The sequence below is a fragment of the Colobus angolensis genome, unplaced genomic scaffold (genome assembly GCF_000951035.1).
Source record: "Colobus angolensis palliatus isolate OR3802 unplaced genomic scaffold, Cang.pa_1.0 Scaffold370, whole genome shotgun sequence".
Classification (NCBI taxonomy): domain Eukaryota; kingdom Metazoa; phylum Chordata; class Mammalia; order Primates; family Cercopithecidae; genus Colobus; species Colobus angolensis.
The window spans coordinates 659887-676262 of NW_012117044.1; the positions used below are offsets into that span (position 1 = coordinate 659887).

The 16376-nt window shown below is 51.3% G+C and overlaps 1 protein-coding gene across 4 annotated transcripts; it reads left to right on the forward strand.

Annotated features, from left to right (window-relative positions):
- Nucleotides 1-56: 56 nt before the first annotated feature.
- Nucleotides 57-14915, forward strand: CXCL12 (chemokine (C-X-C motif) ligand 12). Of its 4 annotated transcripts, XM_011953791.1 has the most exons (5): nucleotides 61-89; nucleotides 131-195; nucleotides 4253-4370; nucleotides 6370-6403; nucleotides 6593-8023. In XM_011953791.1, the coding sequence occupies exons 2-5, from the start codon at nucleotides 135-137 to the stop codon at nucleotides 6629-6631; spliced, it is 252 nt and encodes an 83-aa protein (XP_011809181.1). In that variant the 5' UTR covers nucleotides 61-89; nucleotides 131-134; the 3' UTR covers nucleotides 6632-8023. The 4 variants fall into 4 exon arrangements, with proteins under 4 accessions (XP_011809180.1, XP_011809179.1, XP_011809178.1 ...); XM_011953790.1 differs by lacking the exon at nucleotides 6593-8023 and adding an exon at nucleotides 11739-14915 and having other exon boundaries at nucleotides 57-195; nucleotides 6370-6456; XM_011953789.1 differs by lacking the exon at nucleotides 6593-8023 and adding an exon at nucleotides 9040-9205 and having other exon boundaries at nucleotides 57-195; nucleotides 6370-6456.
- The last annotated feature ends 1461 nt before the right edge of the window (nucleotides 14916-16376 follow it).

The following is a 16376-nucleotide window of genomic DNA, read 5'->3' on the forward strand; positions in this document are numbered from 1 at the left end:
CCGCCCCGCCTGGCTCTCGCATGTAAAGCGCCCGGCGCGCGCCTCCCACCGCCGCACTTTCACTCTCTGTTAGCCGAAGTGCCAGCTCTGCGTCCGGCCCGCGACCCGCGCTAGTCCGCCCGCCAGCCAGCACCATGAACGCCAAGGTCGTGGTCGTGCTGGCCCTCGTGCTGACCACGCTCTGCCTCAGCGACGGTGAGTGCCCTAGGCGGGGAGGCCCTGGCGAGGGTCTGAGCTCCGGCTCCCGCCCGGCGCAGAGCCACAACTCCTCTGCTTGCGTCCGCAGTTTGAGCCGCCCGGCACAGTGGGGGTGGAGGCAGCTCGCTTCGCTGGGAGCTCCGGCGGTGTCGGGTCCAAAGCTACTTTTGCGCCGAGGCTTTGTGACCTGCAGAGAGCTACCGCCCGACCTCAGGCTGGCTGCAGAGCGAGGTCAGGCGGGACAACTGGGCAGGAATGCCCCGAGGGAGCGTTCGGGGCTGGCGCGGGAAGGCGCGGAGGTGGGGAGTCGCGGATCCCAGACCCCTGCCCGCCCACACCCCCAGCCATTGCATTCCCGCGCGGAGCTCGGTTTCCAGCGGCGAATGGGCTCCGAGGTCCCGCTGAGCACAGTGCTGGAGGTCGGGCGGTGCATGGTGAGAGTGCGCTTTGCAAAGTTCGCCTCATGCCGCGACTCGAGGCTGTGAGGTCCGATGCAGCCGCGCAGCCTCGGCTCCCTGCGAAGCCTATCCTCTCCCCACACCCTCGCGGGGCTCTGGGCCAGGTGCGGGTGGGCTGCGCGGCGCAGCTGTCGGGCTTGTGCCACCCGCCAGGCCGCGCTTCTGCACAGCTCCGCGGTCCGCAGCGACGCGGATCTGGGCGCGCGTCCAGCCTCTACCTCCCTGCCTCTTCTCGGATTCACCTGAGAGAGGCCTACGGACCCTCCGGGCCTCCCACGCCCCCTCCCCAGCTCCCCAAACACACCTGCAGACAGGCGCTTTTGTCACCAGCCGGCCAAGCGCTTTGCCCCTGAATGAGAGCTGCAGCAAAGTTCAATCTCCAAGGCCCTAAGCCACTGGGAACCGTGGTGTCCCGTTTCACTGGGAGAGGGCTTTTTTCTTTTCTTTCGCTGAAGAAAAACTCGCTGCCCTGTCATAGGACACCGCTGCAAACCAAAATAAACTATTGCCTCTGAACACACGAGACGAAACCCTGTGGCTCAGGCCGCTGAGCTTCCTTGGCTGCGAAGTTTCCTGCAAAGAGTTGAAGGACACCCTGAGTGCTCTTGCAGCCGCGGGCTGTGCGGGCTCAGCGCGCCTCAAGCCCTCGATTGGGTTCGTGCAGACGCGGCCCCGGCGTCCTCACTGGCGGTGGACTGCGCGCTGATGTTAACAGGGCCGGCGCAGCTGAGCCGGGCAGGAGAGGTTGGGCCGCCCGGGGTCGTGGCGGACTGCCTGAGAAGTGTTCAGGACGCAGACTGAAGGCAATTGGGAATGTTTGTCGTTGTTGAAAAGTCCCTGGGGCAGTGTCTCCACACTGACCCCCCAAGTCATGGGGCATGTTTCTAGATTTTATTGCTGGATATTCTTCTGTTCCTATCAGGGCTCTGGTTTGGGCGGTTATTGACTGAGTGGTGGGATGGGGGTGGAGGTGGCACAGTGCACCGTTCTGGGAAACGGTGCTGCCCCCTCCCCTAGAGGGCTGGAGAGAGGATTGGAATGAGGCACCCCGGTCCTTGAGTTATGGGTGCAGCTGACCTGGGGGAAGCACAGAGACGTGGGGTCCGTCCCAGACTCCTCTTGGCCTGGGAAGGGTGACATGGCCTTCAGAGTTGCCCCACTGGCAGCCAAGTAACGAGGGCAGGGGCCAGGCTCCAGGCAGGTCTGCTTCTCCTTGTACACATCGCCAGAATGCTTTTTTTTCTCCCCCTCACCTCGCAGTGCCTGTGTTCCCTCTGGCCCCACAGTCCTTAAGCTGCAATACAGAGAGAGCTCTGCCGGGGGTCCTGCCCCTCCCCCACTGGCTGACTTCCGTCAGGCAGCTGGGCTCCTGGGCTTCCCGGGGTTAAACTCAGTGTGGGCCCCCTTCCCAAGCCTGCTTGGAGGGGCCAGCTGGGCTCCTGTCTCTGCATTAGACTGGAAGGCTTTCTGAAAACTGGAGCCAAGCTCACCGGGTCCCAAATCCCGGGTACCATCAAAGCCAGTCAGGATTCTTGCCAGTACACGGATTTACATCCAGAACGGTTGGGAAAGTTAGTCTTACTGACAAAAAGCTGGAGGAAAGAGCACATGAGGTGCACACGAAACCCTGTTCTTTTGGTAAGCACACCTGGGGGCTCTGTCACTTTAAAAAGACCTGTTGAAATTCGCTGCTTGACAGGCGGGCCTTAGGTCCTGGGAGTAGAAACAAGAATTGCTTTTGAAGGAAACGGATAATCCCAGGGGGTGTAGGGGGAGAGGAGAGAGCGCCTGTGTGTTGAGCTCTGAATAGGTTCTGATTTCTGGCCTGATCACTGCTGCTTGGTTAGGGGAGCCAGAGGAGCTTCTCTTCTCTGGGCGCTGCAGAGTCACAGCCCCACCCACCCCAGCGGGGGCGGCTGCGGCATTTGCCCTTGGCTGCATACCTTCAAGCTCACTGTTGCTTGGGGGCGGGGTGGTGGGGGGGGGCTTGTGCCTCACTACTGGGCTCCTATTCTCCTGTCCACCCCCAACCCACCCCCTGCCTCAGCTTGGAAGGGCCCAAAAGAAATCCAGGGAAACCTGGAGGCACAACACTCAGAGAGGAGCGTTTAGCTCCTCAGTTACCCAGGCTGCAGGCCGGGGACCTGGTGGTGGCTTTCCCAGGTGATCTGGTTACAGTGCAGTGCAGACTTCCCCTGCAGGGTCCCAGTGCAGCTGCTGGAAGTGAGCCCCAGAGGTGCCTTTCCGGAGTTAGATCAGGTACAAATGTGAAGGCTGCTTTGGGTCTCTCCGGTGCCATGAGTCACCAGCAACCTGATGTTCGGCTTTCTCCTGGGTTTCAGGGAGTTGCATTTGGTCCAGGGGACAAGGAAGTGGGGGGACAAGTGGTCCCCTTTTCCTGCAACTTGGTGGCTAAATACACAGTGCTGTTCCTAGTCCACATCATCCTTCAATTGATTGCAGCCTGTAGAAAAAAATAAAATAAAATGAGCCCCTTACTCAAGATTTCTTCCTGCTTCCCCAGCATTCTTTCCCAAAGGTGCAGAACTTTAGACAGAGGCCTCTCAGAACTTTGTAAACAGGCAAGCTTAAAAAAAAAAAGAAAAAAAAACCTCTGGACTAAATATTCTTGGACATACATTTAATCTCTGATGAAAGGATCCACAAGTTCAAATAATTTGGGGTATTAAGCGGGGCTTGGATACAGTCTGCAAGGAAAAAAGAAAAAACAAAAAGCACACACAAATCCCAGCCCTCCAGGGCTTGCAATTCTATATTTAAAGGTTGAGCAGTGGGTTCTGCAGGAGCCCCTTGCTAATTTACACTAATGAGTGTCAATTATGGCATTTTGTAAATTGGTGATTTTGTAAAGATCTTAATACAATTCCTGAGGCCACAGAATCCCTGCCTAGGCAATGAAAACCACATTTGACTCCAGCTCCACTAATCTCCAAGCCTTGGGGGAAGTGCTGGGCAGAAGGTGGGCCCTTGGCCTGCTCTCAGGGGACTCACAGGTAGGAAGCCAGCCAGGATTCTTTTGTGCCTTCTGGAGCTTTAGGTGAATGTGAGGAGGGGGCTGTGGGGTTGGGGAGGGCAGCATTCCTGAGCGCTACTGTGCTTCCTGGCTAGAGGCCTGGGCCAGAGGAGAGAGGCCAGAGAGCCTGGAGCCTCTTGTCCTCCTTCCTTTTCCCTGAGTAAAGAGATCTTTCTCAGTTGTCCCTTGAGGAATTTATTTTACAAAGAGTAACTGAGAATCTCAGTACCTTGGACTGAAACCGTTATCTCTGATAATTACTACCTTTACCTTGAGACACTGAGCAGGTGGCTTCTAATTTAATCTCCCCCCTAATCTAGGGTCCAGCTCTCCCCAGGCCTGTTGGTCTTCTGGCCCTGTAGAAGCTGAGTCTGAGCTCAGCCAGAACTCACTGTGCTGCCTGAGGATATGGCCTTTCCCAAAATGCACCAGTAACCTGGAACTCACCCCGGTGATGCCGTCTCTGGATCCTTAATGGCTGCACCAACTGCTGCAGACCCAGACACACATTACCAAAATCTGGCAGGGTACTCAAGTGCCTTGTTCTCCTTACCTCTTCTAGGGAAGCCCGTCAGCCTGAGCTACAGATGCCCATGCCGATTCTTCGAAAGCCATGTTGCCAGAGCCAATGTCAAGCATCTCAAAATTCTCAACACTCCGAACTGTGCCCTTCAGATTGTGTAAGTCTTGAACATCATGTAACGAACAAAGTTGCGTCTAACGAACATAATAACATCTAACCCAAGTCTTGTTAAAGGTGTAGAAGTGACATAAGCCAAGTGTCCAACCTTGAACTTGGCATAATTAGTGGCAGCTATTTTTACCATGAGGACCTTTAGTATGCCACCAGGCATGAATTTTAAAAGCTGCTCTTGGCCTGCACACCCTGCTGTGCTCGTGGTAGTTCTCTCTTCTTTCCAAACCTCCTTTCTTCAGCACAGCACACAGCTAGATGCTGGAGAAACTATGGGCTTTGCCAGGGTTTTGACTGAAGCCTACTAAATTAGCCAGCCCTTAGTTAATAACAGTGATAAATTGCCTGCCGGTTTCGGGGTTCCGGTGCCCAACGTTAACTCACAAGACCTAAATTCAGTTTAAGTCCTCTTTAACCATTGGGTGAAACTTCAACATTTTCAGCTCACTTACCTGTATTTTCTCAAGTACAACATATGAGGTTTTGGTGTTACTTGGTGTGGATGGCAGCCGCTAACATTTGATTTTATTCATTTGGGAAACGAAGACCAAAATCACACATCCACAAGACAAGAGAATCTCAGCTGGGTGCAGAAAACCGCAAGAAGTGCACGAAGAAAGCCATGTGCTTGAAAGCCTAGAGCTTGGCCCTCTCATGCTCACAAGGTCCTGTGTCTGAACACGGGGAAGCAAGGGCTCGGGGAGTCTCTTGGAGAGGATTTGATTGCTCAGAAGTCCTAGTGCAAAAAATGGAGTGGGGAGACAGCAGTTGGAACCAAAGCTACAAATTCCCAAAGACTTTTCCACCCAACACCAACAGTTTTTAGTTTTGATTTTAGAAAACTGTTTTTAGTTTTGAGTTAACCCTTTACTGCCTTGAATGTGTTTGTTATTTACAGTATATTTTAGGGCCCTAGAAGATGAATGTTTTTTCAGTACTTTGTCTACAACATGATACTTTATCTCTTGTGAAGAGTATTTTAAAGATACTGAATTTAGCTAGCATGGACCTGCTTGAAGTTGAAGATGCCAAATACAATTCTCAGGTCTGAACAGACACTAAATTAACAACGGCAGGGCCTAGATTTGCACCCCGAAGTGGGTTGCTCCGAGCCACACCCACCTCTGTAACCCTCTTCACCTAATGGACAGGCTGCTTGAAGACTCCCTGGGTGCCCCTGAGCCACTGTGCTGGGGCTTAGCTGTCCTCAAGACCCTTAAGTACTTGGGCTGTGTGACATTCCCTGGCACCTGGGGCTTTCTGGCAAGAGATCCAGAGAGATGAATCAGGCCTTCCCCAGGAATTTGCCTGTAGGGAAGCTCTTGAGAGTGTGAACTTAAAAACAAATGAGACCAAGAAACATTCAGTGAACTTGTAAAATCTTTCTAGAAACTATTTTCTGGTAAGCCACCTGCACTGCCCCTCTCCTCCCTGGCTGGTCACCCTCCCGGTCAGACTGCGGTGACTTCTGGAGGCCTCATGCCTCCAGGCTTCCTCATGCCCATCTTTAAGTCGGCCCTATGTCTATCAAGATGACCCATCCAAATAAACCTCTCATCTGTTGCTCTCCATTCTCCCCTCCACAGGCGCCTAGAGCATCCTGTACTCCCCTTCCTCAGTGTCCTCTGCGTGCTTTGATAACCCCCCTGGCGTATTTGCTTCTGATTTTCCCTTCTCCTTTATTTACTCTCCAAGCTCCTACTTACCCTTCAAAGGCAGCTCAAATGCTCCCTTACATGAATTCCCCCTGCACCGCCACGGAAAGACTTCTGTTCCCATTTCCGTGTCTCTGCAATGGAACTTCCTGCACTGCCAGCGCCGAGCTTTCCCCAGCACACCGGGAGCACCTCTGGAGCCTGAGCATGCCAAGTGGAGCACGGGGTGCCAGCAAGGGCCCTAGATGGGTGTTGGGGGAGCGGATGCACACAGTGCAGCAGCGCCTTCCTCCTGTGCAGCCGCACACTGTTGCCATTCTGTTTTCACAGAGCTCGGCTGAAGAACAACAACAGACAAGTGTGCATTGACCCGAAGCTAAAGTGGATTCAGGAGTACCTGGAGAAAGCTTTAAACAAGTAAGCACAACAGCCAAAAAGGACTTTCCGCTAGACCCACTTGAGGAAAACTAAAACTTTGTGAGAGATGAAAAGGCAAAGATGTTGGGGAGGGAGCCTTAATCATGAGGACCCAGTGTGTGTGTGGGGTGGGCACATTGATCTGGGATCGGGCCTGAGGTTTGCCAGCATTTAGACACCGCATTTATAGCGTACGGTATGATATTGCAGCTTGTATTCATCCATGCCCTGTACCCGTGCACGTTGGAGCTTTTATTACTGGGGTTTTTCTAAGAAAGAAATGGTATTATCAATAGCATTTCCAAGCAGTTAGTTCCTTCATGATCATCACAATCATCATCATTCTCATTCTCATTTTTTAAACCAACGATTACTTCAAGATCTGAATTTGGCTTGTTTGGAGCATCTCCTCTGTCCCCTGGGGAGTCTGGGCACAGTCAGGTGGTGGCTCAACAGGGAGTTACAAAAAGTATCCTTCCTCCAGACACTGAGGCTCCTGCAGCAGCGCCCCTCCCAGGAGGAAGGCCTCTGTGGCGCTCAGATACCAACCGGGGCTGGGTACTGCCACTGCCTTCACCTCCTCTTTCAACCTCAATGATTGGCTCTGTGGGCTCCATGTGGAAGCCACTGTCACTGGGACTGTGCTCAGAGACCCCTCTCCCAGCTATTCCCACCCTCTCTCCGACTCCGAGAGCATGCTTAATCCCGCTTCTGCTTCTCATTTCTGTAGCCTGATCAGCGCCGCACCAGCCGGGAAGAGGGTGATCGCTGGGCCTCGTGCCCTGCATCCCTCTCCTCCCAGGGCCTGCCCCCCAGCTTGGGCCCTCTGTGAGATCTATCTTTGGCCTCCTCCCGAATGGAGCTGGCCCTGTCCTGGGGATGTGTGATGGTCCCCCTGCTTACCCACAAAAGACAAGTCTTTACAGAATCAAACGCAATTTTAAATCTGAGAGCTCGCTTTGAGCGATTTGGTTTTGTGATTGCCTCTGAAGCCCACGTATGCCATGGAGGCACTACAAACTCTGAGGTTTCTGAAATCAGAAGTGAAAAAAATCAATGAATAAACCAGCATCTTGCCACTGCCCCCTCCTGAAGCCACAGCAGGGTTTCAGGTTCCAATCAGAACTGTTGGCAAGATGACATTTCCATGCATAAATGCGATCCACAGATGGTCCTGGTGTTATTTGTAACTTTTTGCAAGGCATTTTTTATATATATTTTTGTGCACATTTTTTTTACGTTTCTTTAGAAAACAAATGTATTTCAGAATATATTTATAGTCGAACAATTCATATATTTGAAGTGGAGCCATATGAATGTCAGTAGTTTATACTTCTCTATTATCTCAAACTACTGGCAATTTGTAAAGAAATATATATGATATATAAATGTGATTGCAGCTTTTCAATGTTAGTCACAGTGTATTTTTTCACTTGTACTAAAATTGTATCAAATGTGACATTATATGCACTAGCAATAAAATGCTAATTGTTTCATGGTATAAACCTCCTACTGTATGTGGGAATTTATTTACCTGAAATAAAATTCATTAGTTGTTAGTGATGGAGCTCATAGACGTTTCTGGTTTATACAGTTAAGCCTGCCTGCGGTCAGGTGCCTGAGACCCCTTCTCACAGCCCACGTATGGGCTTTTTCTCACGAGCAGATTAGATCTGCAGCTCAAGTTTTTGGATCTTTTTTTTTTTTTTTTTTTAAACCCAATTGAAATAGTAGTGCTGGTTTTCTGAAGAATAATATTTGACTCACTAATTCCTCTTCCCTCCCTCCTCCTCCTCGGTTCTCCTAACATCCCCATGTAATCCCCAGAGACTCAACCCTAGTAATATCAACCTTTCACATTTTCCCATGTAAAAATCCCATGACTCCAGGCCGTGGTTAATATCAAGCTTTCACAGGGACAGGTGGCCTCACCCCATAAATCATTAAATACCATTCAGCTTGAATCATTTTAATGTGACAGTCACGAGCCAGTTGCTCTAATAAAAATCTGCTAACCAGCTCTCTCCCTTGCTCTCCAGAACAATTGCATTCATTCCCAGGAGTGTTCACAGGCGTCTAGAAAGGGGAAGGTGGGACCACTGCCTTTTTTCTCCTCTTCCAAATGGCAGTCTGAACCTGGTGCCCACAGCCTCCAAATGTCCAAATGCAGGCATTTCTTAGAGAAAGCTAAGAGTTCAGCCCTGCACTGAGGAGAAAAAGTCCCATGAGAGCAGGGCAGGGCAAGGTGACAAGGACCACAATGGCCAGCCAGGCCCTGGGTGTACCCTGAGATGAGGATTCCTTGTCCCCAGTGGGAACCAGATTCAGGTTGGCAGATGGGCAGTCACTGTAACCCATTCACAAAGGTGTTCTAGGAGCCCATGGAACATTTGTTTGAATGGAAGGAAATGTCCAATTTATTTTAGTAAATCACTGATAAACAGTGCTTTGACCAGGGGCCTCCAGGTCTGAGACTGAAAGCACAGTTTAACTGGTACATGGGCCAGTGTTAAATCGTATGCAGACTGAGACGAACTTTTGTTTATTTCCACATTATTAATGGTTCTACTAATTTTATCTAAGGGGGCGCAGAGAAGAAAAAGTGGGGAAAAAAGAAAAGATAGGAAAAAAGAAGCGACAGAAGAAGAGAAAGGCTGCCCAGAAAAGGAAAAACTAGTTATCTGCCACCTCGAGATGGACCACAGTGCACTTGCTCTCGGCGCTTTGTAAATTTGCTCGATCCTCCTCCAGGACAGACCCCCATGCAGACCGGGCAGGGTCTCAGACTTCCGTGGGGGAGCAGTGCTTTGCTGCCCTGCCAGCCACACCGGCTTCTGTATTTATGTGCTTTCAAAGGCCCTTATTGGTCTGCTAAGTTATGAAGAAAGTAGTTGTGCAGAGACTGGGGCAGGGGTCTGTGATGCAGAGCCTGTGTGCTCAGGACTCTGTCCAGAATAGCCTGGGAGCTCCAGGAATGCCCAGGTTTGCTGAGACCCCTCAGCTCACCCTCCACTTCCTCTCTTAGAAGGCCCACGCTCACTGGGGAGCTCACCAGCTCCACACACTTGCAGCCTGCATTCCTGTGGAGACCAGGCTGTGGCCACCTGGCCAGTGTGCAGGGCAGCCTGCTAGCCCAGTAGAGGTGGCCTTGCCAGGAAGGGGGTGTGCCACCCCTCTGTGGCCCTCAGGAAAGGTGAAAACTGACTGACCCTCAGGGCTGGGCCCTAGCTTTTTCCAAATACCCATTGCCTTTCCCTCCACCACTCTTCCACCTGGGAAGGGGCTTCTTCAGCCCCTCCTTCCTGGGTTGTGGGAGTGGCTTTATCCCCCAGCCCGGATGGGTTTCTGCAAACTGTGTGGGGTGAGCCGGAGGGAATGCTGCATTCTCAGAGAGCAGATGTGGAAATACTTCTCAGGGAGCTCCTTTTTGGGCAATTCTCTTTAGAGTCTTTAAACAGGTCCCCCACGTGGAGGACAGATGTGCTATGGAACTTTGCAAGGGTCCTGAATCCCTGGGGATCCCAGCCTGTCCCCTCCCGCCTCCTGTGTGATGGCGTGTGCTCCGGCTGCACAGCGCAGCTGCCTCAGTCCTCATTCATGGGAAATACCTTATCTGCCTAAAGCAAATGCCACTTAAGCTCTAGAACTTTTCTGCACCCTCCTTCCCTGCCCATGTAGATGTATATGTGAGATTTTTTGCCAAGTTTCTCTAATCTGGACTGGGAGGATGGAAGAGCAAGGCCCCCATTTCAGTAGTGCTCTGAAAAAGGATGCACTGAATTTCTCAGCCCTTCTCCACCTCACATAAACACCTGCCCACCCTGCACCCCGAACCCGGGTCATAATTTTAATAAATGCAAAAAGAGGAAGTGGTTGGAGGATGGAGCACATGGAATTCAGGAGAAAACCCACCAAGACCCCTGCATGTCAGACACACCCCGACCCGGAGTGCCGTGTCCCCTTGAGCTTTAATGAGCTCCCTGTGATCACAGCCATGCCTTCTCCTCCTTGTGGAGGCATCCTAGGATGCTTCAGCCAAAGGCCTTTGTTTCCAGCCACTATCCCTTTTATCTGGACAACTCTCCAGGCCTACGTTCCTCTTGCCAGCACTGGGGGTAACAGGCCTGAGCCCTGGATACAGGGGTGCCCTAGTCTTCTGCCCTCCCCACGTCTTAAGGCACAGGGCTGTTGGGTGGGCTGCCTGGGGCTGCCATCTTTCCCGTGGAAGCCAGTAGCTGCTCTGGTCCATGGGACTCTGACAAAAGCACCCCAAAAGGGCCAACCTGTGCCCCCCTACTTGGCTGTGTTCTTTGGACTCCACATGCGGCAGGGCTCTGTGCCTGGGGAGGGGTGGCCAGTCTGTCCTGGTCAGCATGGAAAGCTGTTGGCTCCCTAGGGACAGAGGGCCCAGCTAAGGCTGCCTGAGGATACAAACTGCTTGCTGCAGTGACAAGCAATGCTGCCTCCCTCCCGTCACAATCCTGGGGAGCAGGGTCTGCAGGGACTGAGAGTGGGTCCCACCTTGAGAACGCATGCAAGGTCCGTCCTGTCTTGATGTGACTGCACATGCCCTGGGGGCTCACTGTGGCCTACAAGTGGCTTATGAAGCTCCTGGGAGCAGGTGGTACACCCACTGCTGAAGACAGGGTCGCCGTGGAAGAGCAAAGAGCCTGACCGGGATTCCTGGTGGGTTGAAAATAGGAAGTGCTCACACCAGTCAGAGCCAAATGAGGGGTGCGCCATGGTCACTACTCTGTCCAGCATGCATTCCTCCTGGGAGGTCCTGGCCGCCTGTGCACCCACCCCTGTGCCACCTCCAGCAGCCCCACCTGGGGCCACCTGCAGTGGCATGGCCCCTGGCTGAGAGGCTCCGAGGGCGAGGGGTTACTGGAAGCCATGAAAGTGTCTCTCGGGAGAGCCGAGGCCGGGATGCAGGGCAGCAGCATCCTGAGCCTCAGTCCCACGCCAGTGCCGGGTAAGCAGTGTGCCCTGTCCCCGTCGTATGGCCACTCTGATGGGCCTCTCTGTGCCTTCATGCGTCTGCCACGTGTCTGTTCTCTGCTTTCTGCTGTCCATGGGTCCTTCCGCTTCAGCCTGGCTGCGTCTCGCACTCCCCTCCCCTCTGCTGTCCCAGGGCCTCTGAAGGGAGATGCATGGCCAAGGTGGCAACTTGGAAGTAGGGAGTGGCCCCAGGGTCTCCACGCAGGCAGTCGCCCTGCAGGAGCCAGCTGGGTGTGGGGGGAACCTGCCTTAATGGTGTTTCCCTCTGTTCTTGTCAACAGGAGGTTCAAGATGTGAGAGGGTCAGACGCCTGAGGAACCCTTACAGTAGGAGCCCAGCTCTGAAACCAGTGTTAGGGAAGGGCCTGCCACAGCCTCCCCTGCCAGGGCAGGGTCCCAGGCATCGCCAAGGGCTTTGTTTTGCACACTTTGCCATATTTTCACCATTTGATTATGTAGCAAAATACATGACATTTATTTTTCATTTAGTTTGATTATTCAGTGTCACTGGTGACACATAGGAGCTTAGACTAAGGCCATTATTGTACTTGCCTTATTAGAGTGTCTTTCCATGGAGCCGCTCCTCTGACTCAGGGCTCCTGGGTTTTGTATTCTCTGAGCTGTGCAGATGGGGAGACTGGGCTGAAGGAACCTCACCCCCATGGTCAGCCCTAGGGTGGAGAACCACCAGGAGGGATGCCTGTGGGTGCCAGGACCAGTCAACCTGGGCAAAGCCTAGGGAAGGCTTCTCTGGGATGGGATGGTGGAGGGCCACACGGGAGGCTCACCCACTTCTCCATCCACATGGGAGCCAAGTCTGCCTCTTCTGGAAGGGCAGCAGGGCTACCCTGAGCTGAGGCAGCAGTGTGAGGTCAGGGCAGAGTGAGACCCAGCCCTCATCCCGAGCACCTCCACATCCTCCACGTTCTGCTCATCATTCTGTGTCTCATCCATCATCATGTGTGTCCACGACTGTCTCCATGGCCCCGCAAAAGGACTCTCAGGACCAAAGCTTTCATATAAACTGTGCACCAAGCAGGAAATGAAAATGTCTTGTGTTACCTGAAAACTGTGCACATCTGTGTCTTGTTTGAAATATTGTCCATTGTCCAATCTTGTGTTTTTGTTCAAAGCCAGCATCCTCCTCTGTGACCAATGTCTTGATGCATGCACTGTTCCCCCTGTGGAGCCACTGAGCGAGGAGATTCCCCTTAGAGTGCAGTCCTGATCAGAGCCGTGTTCCTTTGGGGTGAACTACCTTGGTTCCCCCACTGATCACAAAACCATGGTGGGTCCATGGGCAAAGCCCAAGGGAATTTGGTGTGCACCAGGGTTGACCCCAGAGCCTTGCTGCCCCATCAGTGCTCCCTCATCTGTCAGTACCTTCAAACTAGGGCCAAGCCTAGCAGTGCTTGCAGAAAACAAGCATTCACAACTTGTTTTTGGTTTTTAAAACCCAGCCCATAAAATAATCAATCCTGGACATGAAGATTTCTTCCCAATTCACATCTAACCTCATCTTCTTCACCATTTGGCATTGCCATCATCTCCTGCCTTCCTCCCTGGGCCCTCTCTGCTCTGCGTGTCACCTGTGCTTCGGGCCCTTCCCACAGGACATTTCTCTAAGAGAGCGATGTGCTGTGCAAAGAGTAAGTCAACCTGCCTGACATTTGGAGTGTTCCCCTTCCACTGAGGACAGTCAATAGAGCCGTACTAAGCCACTTAAAATGTTCCCCTTTGACAAAGGCAAGCACTTGCGGGTTTTTGTTTTGTTTTTCATTCAGTCTTACTAATACTTTTCCCCTTTGATTAAAGACCCCAGTTTAAAAAAAAAATTAATGAAGAAAGTGGAAAACATGAAAGTCAAAGCAAGGACACTGTGTGTAACATGTCGGAAGTAGGAAGTAAATTATGGCGGCGTAATCTTGAATTGTAAATGTTTTTGAATTTAATAATCTGTAGAGTTATTAGTAACATGTGTTAAGTATTTTCATAAGTATTTCAAATTGGATCTTCATGACAGAAGGCAAATCCATCAACCAAAATTGTCCCTTAAACAAAAATTAAAATCCTCAATCCGGCTATGTTACATTGAAAAGCTGGAGCCTGAGGGATCTTTATTAGTTATAAAGACACAGAACTCTTTCAAAACCTTTTGAAATTAACCTCTCACTATAGCAGTATAATTGAGTTTTCAGTGGGGCAGCCATTATCCAGGTAATCCAAGGTATTTTAAAATCTGTCACGTAGAACTTGGATTTACCTGCCCCCAATCCATGAACCTAGACCATTGAATTCTTGGTTGAGGAAACAAACATGACTCTAAATCTTGACTACAGTCAGGAAAGGAATCATTTCTATTTCTCCTCCAAGGGAGAAAATAGATAAGAGTAGAAACTGCAGGGAAGATTATTTGCATAACAATTCCTCTGCTAACAATCAGCTCCTTGGTGGAGACTGCCCAGCTAAAGCAATATGCATTTAAATACAGTCTTCCTTTGCAAGGGAAAAGTCTCTTGTAATCCAAATCTCTTTTTGCTTTCAAACTGCTAGTCAAGTGTGTCAGGGAGCTGTTGACTAGGGATCCCTCATCTGTCCTGGGACCTGGTGTTGCCTCTACCTGACATTCCCTTGGGCTCCCAGTAACCTCTTTGGAGGCCCGCACTGCCAGCTCTGCATCAGGACCCAGAGGAAGGGGCCAGAGGCTTGTGGACTGGCTGTGTGTTGGGATTGAGTCTTTGCAACGTGTTTGTGCTGCTGTGTGTCCCCCTCTGTCCAGGCACTGAGACACCAGCGAGGAGGCTCCAGAGGGCACTCTGCTTGTTATTAGAGATTACTTCCTGAGACAAAAGGTTCAGCTAGGAGCAGAGGGGCTGAATAGCAGAAAGTTCCCCTCCTCCCCCACCACCCACAACCTTAGATGTTCTAAGTCTTTCCATTGGATCTCATTGGACCCTTCCATGGTGTGATCTTCTGACTGGTGTTATCACCATGGGCTCCCTGGCTGGGAGTTGATCACCTTTCCCAGGTGCTACACCCTTTTCCAGCTGGATGAGAATTTGAGTGCTCTGATCCCTCTACAGAGCTTCCCTGACCCATTCTGAAGGAGCCTCATTCCTGGGAAATACTCCCTAAAAACTTCCAAATCCCCTAAGCAGACCACTGACAAAACCATGTAGAAAATTTGTTATTTTGCAACCTCGCTGAACTCTCAGTCTCTGAGCAGTGAAGGATTCAGTGTTAAATGTGACGAATACTGTATATTGTATTGTTTCAATTGCATCTCCCAGATAATGTGAAAATGGTCCAGGAGAAGGCCGATTCCTATATGCAGTGTGCTTTAAAAAATAAATAAGAAACAACTCTTTGAGAAACAACAATTTCTACTTTGAAGTCATACCAATGAAAAAATGTATATGCACTTATAATTTTCCTAATAAAGATCTGTACTCAAATGTAGCCACCAACAGTTTGAAATTAGTGTTACTACTTGGAATTTTCTGGACATGGTTTTTTTTCCCTCAAACCCAAAACTGAGGGTTGTGTAATCCTGGCTACAGTGGTTCATGGAAAACAGGGCATTGTAATCATGCTAATCACAGCTGAGAACTCTGCAGGCATACTTGCCTCTTCTGGACAGCTGATCCTTAGCAGGGAAAGGTGCTCCCTTTTCTCTGAGTGTCTTTGGTTTTGCTAGAATTGCTTATGAAAGGTCAGCATCTCCTCTACTCCACAAGGGATGGTTTTGTGCAAGCGTCTCAGGTGTTTCCTGACAGCTATGAGGAGGGAAACCCACACCGTCCTTCTCAGTCCTGGGAGAATGCAACAGAGGTCTGGCCCTGATGATAATTGCTGAGGACCAATGCTCTGTGTGTTTCCTGCTCTGCACAGGGACCCTGCTGGAAGCCAGACACTATTCCGTCATCTAGCAATGACTAGCCAGCACCGTCCTGGACATGGGGCATAGGAGATGAGCCCGGCAGACGGACTCTGGTCCTCACAGAGTTCAGCCCGTAACACTCTCTAGCACATTCTCTGTCATCCACAGTCAATCTTGTTGGAAAGGAGAGGTCACCACGAAAGTTCCGAATGTCTGAGTCAGATTGTCTGGTCCTCCAAGCCCTCTTCCCCATTGGTCCAGATGTGATCTCATCATCCCATGCCAAACCTTCCCGCGACTTAATGAGATGGTCATCATGTGGGCGCTAAGTTGCAGATGGACTGGGAAAGGGAGAAGGGTTAGAGCAGGCTGGGAAGGGCAGCATGGTGTCAGGGGACCTGTGCAGGCTTCACAGAAGATCAGTAGACTGGGGCTTGCGTCCCATTCACTCTGCTCCCTCTGTGATTTGAGATGCATCCCTTGATCTCTGTGAGTTCCAGTCTCCCAGCTGCAACACCGAAGCTTATTATTGCCAAGGGTCAGGAGGATTAGACTGGGAGAGTGTGTGGAAGCAGCTAGCTTTTGAGGGACAGGACAAAGCCCACCCCTCACCCCAAAAATTCCCCATTTTGTACCCTCTCTTCACTTCCTGTTTCCTGGAGTCCACAGAGCTAGAATAAGACCCACATCTGCCTCTGCTGAGCCCCTTAACAAAGCTCAGAGACCAAGGGAGCAGGAAGTGACCTGGAAGCTGAGCCTGCCCCTCAGATAAAGGATGGGGGGAAGTCACTGAGTCGTATCCCCTGTGTCTCCAGCACACCACACTGCTATCCTAGCACTGAGAATCAACAACGGGCCAACCCTTCAAAATGACCTGGCATCAGAAAGAAAGCCTGAGTCCTGGCATGCTTGCATTGTCCCCTCATTTACTCGGCCAACAACAGCTGCGATGCACCGCAGGAGTGTGGGGAGCAAGACACACTCGCTCTAATTCCACGAAGCCGGCAGTCTGATGACTGCCATGTGAGAAGTGGGTATTT

Coding starts and splice junctions, on each gene's coding strand:
- CXCL12 (XM_011953788.1), top strand. CDS start 135: ATGAACGCCAAGGTCGTGGTCGTGCTGGCCCTCGTGCTGACCACGCTC. Junction 196..4,252: donor CACGCTCTGCCTCAGCGACG/GTGAGTGCCCTA, acceptor TACCTCTTCTAG/GGAAGCCCGTCAGCCTGAGC. Junction 4,371..6,369: donor AACTGTGCCCTTCAGATTGT/GTAAGTCTTGAA, acceptor CTGTTTTCACAG/AGCTCGGCTGAAGAACAACA.